The sequence below is a fragment of the Notolepis coatsorum genome (genome assembly GCF_963971535.1).
Source record: "Notolepis coatsorum genome assembly, chromosome: 13".
Taxonomy (NCBI): domain Eukaryota; kingdom Metazoa; phylum Chordata; class Actinopteri; order Aulopiformes; family Paralepididae; genus Notolepis; species Notolepis coatsorum.
In genome coordinates this window covers 30,490,165-30,495,383 of record NC_140177.1, presented here as the reverse complement: position 1 = coordinate 30,495,383, position 5,219 = coordinate 30,490,165, and the positions used below count along the sequence as shown (strand labels likewise).

Genomic DNA, 5,219 nt, shown 5'->3' with positions numbered 1-5,219 from the left:
CCTGAAGAACCAGACAGTAGGGCTTTATACAAAATGCAGGTACCAGTGGTTATCATGCCTGTCCATTAATGAGGACCAACCCACCTTGATGGCCCAATTTTACACGGCCATCATCGAATCAATTCTCACCCACTCCATCATCTCCTGGTTGCCCACTGCAGCGGCAAAAGATCTCGCCAAGCTGCAGCGGGTGATTCGCTCCGCGGAGAGGGTGATCGGCTGTCCCCTGCCCTCCCTCAGGTCCCTGCACGACTCCAGGGCGCTGAAGAGGGCAAGAAAGATCATGGCCGACCCATCCCACCCCGGACACAGCCTCTTCACCCTGCTCCCCTCTGGGAGAAGGCTGAGGATCCCAAAGGCTGTGAAAGCTCGTCACAGACTGAGTTTCTTCCTTTATTTATTCAAATTATTAATCCTCCACTGCACTGTATTTGTCCTGTGTCTGTTGTTGCTGTTTGTTATGTGGAAAAAAGATCTACATGTAAAAATGCATATACTGTAATTGCCGTAACAATTACCAATGTGTTTACACATATGGCTCATTAAAGGAATCTGAATCTGAATCTGAACCTTACCATAAAGAATACTGTGGTGAGTGTTGTATCGCCGGTACAAAACCTCAGGGCGAGTGGTAAACAGTGAACAACATTTGAACAACGGGACACTTTCTCTGTGTCCTTTTCAGCCAGTTGAACTTAGAAAAGTTCCACATTGAGGTTCATAGGAAGATTATAAATAAAGGAACTCTGTAAAAGGTATAGCATGTCTAACATCAAGAAAAGTGGTGTGCTATTTATTTGTATTTACTGATTGAAAATGATAAATGTGGGTTAACGTTTTAATAAAAAAAAATAGGTTCATAAAATTGTTGAGACCAAATAGCTCAATTTATTTTTGAACAAATACTGATTTATCAACTAAACAACAAAGGGTGCCAATATTTTGACATGACATGAATTACGGGACATTTGAGCGGCATTTAACCCTTTCACTACCACACTACCAAAGGGTTAACCCTTTCACAACCACACTACATAAGGTTAACTCTTTCACAACCACACTACCAAATGGTTAACCCTTTCACAACCACACTACATACAGTTAACCCTTTCACGACCACACTACAGAAGGTTAACCCTTTCACTACCACACTACAGAAGGTTAACCCTTTCACTACCACACTACAGATGGTCAACCGTCTGTAGTGTGGTAGTGAAAGGGTTAAAGGATATAATATTTGGACAATGGACATTTGAGTGATGGGACATTTGATTGGACACTGGGTCAACGGGACATTTTGGAGGTGAATGTTTGAGCAAATGGACATTTATTATGTGGATATTTGAGTGATGGGACATTTGTATATTTGAGTGTGGGGACATAGGGACATTGAGGGGCTATTTCAGCAATGGGGTATCTGAGCGATGGGATAGTTGAGACAGTCTGTGGGTCAATCCATTGCCTCAGCTTTGAAATCACTCAATCTGGCTTATGAATTGAGAATACAACTGCACAACAGAATGTAAATGAAAGGTCCTTTGATAATGTTGCATTAGGATGTCCATGACCACTGAGATATCCCTTGCCACCTTTCTTGAACTCTTACACCCAAATGTGGGTTACTAGAATGTTTGATTGATTGATTTAATTGTGGATTAGAGACATCATCCAAGGGATAAAAACATCAAAAAATGCAAGCACTTATTTCCATCATGGTCCCTGGTATTAAGAGGCAGGACATACATCAACATAAAACATTGAACATTGAATTGTAATTGAATGTTTCTAGAATTGTGAGAATTAGCACAAACATTTGATGGCCTCACAAAGTAAGAGCCTCGTTCACTGTCTATGGAGCAGCCCCAGATTGTACATGTAGCATCACATATCGGAGGGTTCTTTCTCTGATTTCTAGCTTTAGGAGAGAGTGGTGCATGTTCACAAATACTGACTGAACTACGTCCCGGGGCACAAGAATAACACGTCAATTCACGAAATGGGTGACATTCCCCTTTAACAGCATACCCTGTAAGAAAAAAAGCTGCAAGAAAACGGTAAATGTCTGGCATCAATGGTTGCCAAATACTTACTGTCAAATGACAGTCAAATCAAATACATTTACAGATTACAACCTTTATTTAATGGTTAATATTTTGATAAAAGATAATTTACTGTATTTGTATGGCATTTACACTTAAAGTAGAAAAATAAAAGTAATCTGTAAAATAATACAGTGAATTTCCTGTGAAAAAAACATAAATTTTTTACAGTGTATACTTGTTGTAGTTGAGCCACTCATATCTCCCTTTTACCCCCCCCCCCCCCCCCTCCCTCTCTCTCTCGCTCTCCCACATACACACACACACACACACCATTAATTTCCCTTCCTCTCGACGACTGCTGTGATTCTTCCAAACATCTCGTCTTCAAACATCAGAATGTATCAAGGAAAGCCAGGGAGCCGGATGGTGTCATATCCGTGAAGTACAGTACAGTACAGTACAGTAGGTCCCCAAGCAGCCACGGTGCAACAACCATAGCCGTTGTGTAGAAGAGGAACGGGGCGCAGCGCGTCTCACCGCCGCTCCAAACTTTTCCTCCGCGCAGTCACGAGCGTGTGGTGTTTCCCTGCTGCTGCCCACATGGCACGCGCGCGCGGAGCAGGGATGAGTGTGGAGGATCGACACTCGCTCGTCTTTTCGTCAGTCTGTGACTGAGACCCGGGGATTTGACCACCAACGCTCAGCCGACACGGCCGGTGTCCACCGCGGCCAGAAACTTGCGTGAGATATCATTTTGGTGGTAAAAGGGGAAGAGGAGAAACAGTTTGCCAACAGAATGCGGGCGCTGTCCTTGGTCCTGAACCCGCTGTTGTTTCTGCTCCTGTTTGGGTACTGCCCGTCAGCGGTGAGTTTCCTTTACTGCTTTCTCACAGACTGCTGTAAGGGACGGTAGGCTATAATAGCCTACTTTCCTACCCTGGCTGGCACTGGCATGATGTGAATGTGGCATGCAAGTACTGTAAGTGAATGGCATATGAAGTTCAATGATCAGAAAGGTATAGACCTATAGCAAATCAGTTGGGAGTCATTTCAGGAAGATTGGAGGACGATAGGCGATGTAGAAATCAATCTACTTTCATTTATATTTACATTTTACATTCATATTCTTTCCTAATTCACTCAGGTACATGGACTCTCACACTATTAGGCTATTACCCCCAATAGTGACATAAGGCCCCAGGCTAGTATAGCTAATAGAAATATAGAATAATGTATATAAACTGTCTCCCTCTCTCTCTGTCTGTCTCCCTTTCTCTCTATCTCCTTCTCTCTGTCACTCTCTGTCTGTCTCTCTCTCTCTCTCTCCCTCTCTCTCTCTCTCTCTCTCTCTCTCTCTCTCTCTCTCTCTCTCTCTCTCTCTCTCTCTCTCTCTCTCTCTCTCTCTCTCTCTCTCTCTCTCTCTCTCTCTCTCTCTCTCTCTCTCTCCTTTTTGCCAACATCGACCACATAGTGGGCTGCCGATATTGATATTGGACAGTAGCCATGGGATGTAACTCACTTTTAATGGTGGGGTTCAATCATTATAAGAAAACCATTACATTGCTCTATTGAGTCCCATAGTAAACCTGTCCCGGACAGAAGACACTGGCACATCCCTTAGCCTACAATTAGGCTTTTAATACTTCATCAACCAACATCATATGTAGCCTAGACACACAATCAATATCTCAAAGGATGACAGGTTTAAATGACAGGCCATTCAAGCTTTGAAAACAAGAATATCCTTAGGGCCATTATAGAGAATCGAATGAATGAATGAATTTATTTATTTATTTAACAGATGGTAAAAATACACACAGCATTTAAAACCCAATTGGGCCACAACCATCACATGCATTGCATTGTTTGAGGAATGATCACACAATAAAGTCAGAGACTTATTTCCATTGTGGTCCTCGTCTGTCACGGCAATAGTCTTCTCTTTTCAAGGGGAGCAACTTGCAGTTCAGGAAACCATCTGGATGAGAACAACTGGGTCCACGTTGCCCTGGCAGGCTCCGTCTCTGTGCCAGTGTCTTGATCGTGATGCACTGCTCTTAACAGGGGCATCTCCTTCCCATGATTGGATGTGCTGTGCAGAATTAATGTTTTATGACTATTCATAGGAAGCGGGGGCACTCGGAAGTGGGGGCACTCGGACGCGAAGGCGATATTATCATCTCGAGCGAGGAAAGTCTAAATCACCGCCACGAAACAAAAGGCGGGAGCCTGCTGTCTGTATGATTTAATGAGCGAAAGCCCTCCGTCTCTCTCTGTACAGAGTTCCCATGCAGCACAAAGCACGGTCTGGGAGCCGTATCTGACTTGGCTATAGATCTACAGATGGAGTCTGAATGTGAGGAAATGTGAAAAGAAGCGGGGACAGGATGTGTGTGTGTGTGTGTGTGTGTGTGTGTGTGTGTGTGTGTGTGTGTGTGTGTGTGTGTGTGTGTGTGTGTGTGTGTGTGTGTGTGTGTGTGTGTGTGTGTGTGTGTGTGTGTGTGTGTGTGTGTGTGTGTGTGTGTGTGTGTGTGTGTGTGTGTGTGTGTGTGTGTGTGTGTGTGTGTGTGTGTCTGTGTGTCTGTGTGTGTCTGTGTGTGTACACTCAAGAGACAGAGGAGGGAGACGATTTTCAGCCAGACAGATTAGAGCAGCTAGCTCTTAGAAGCCTTTCAAGGCGTATAGTAACGAAGAAAAGAATCAAGGCTGTTATTTCCTCCCCTCCTCCTCCTCCTCAACCCCATTCAGCCACGGTGCCACGGAGGCAGAGCTCAGCTACAGTCACACCGCACCGACGGGTCCAGTCACTCGCACAGTGTCATAGTCCTCTCTGATGCGGCCTCACAATGAACCGCACATGCCCTGAAACTCTTTTAGTGCAAGAGCAAGCACTTTATACCCCCCCCCCCCCTCCTCCCCTTCAACGGTGGTTCTAATCGCTACTGCGTTCTTTCTCACCAAACCTGAGCATGGCTTCACAAAACGCCGTATGGATCGTTTGAACGGCTGTGTCGTCCTCACGGAGACACTTGAGACGCGTGCGATGGCTATGGTCCAGAGACAGATATCACGTCGAAAAAGACACCGCATTGTGAAGCTATCTGGAAAGAAACAAACAAAAAACGAAAAAAAAATAAAAAATACTTTGTTTGTCTCCTCTCTGTAAGTGGATGTGGT

General features: G+C 44.5%; 1 protein-coding gene across 1 annotated transcript in view; it reads left to right on the top strand.

The window, feature by feature from the left end:
* Window positions 1-2,570: 2,570 nt before the first annotated feature.
* The window catches only part of LOC311239081 (noelin-3-like), a 20,039-nt gene continuing 17,390 nt past the window's right edge, over window positions 2,571-5,219 (top strand). The window contains 1 exon segment of the mRNA XM_084327313.1: window positions 2,571-2,907. Within this exon segment, the coding sequence (XP_084183439.1) occupies window positions 2,839-2,907 (69 nt within the window). The 5' untranslated portion in view covers window positions 2,571-2,838.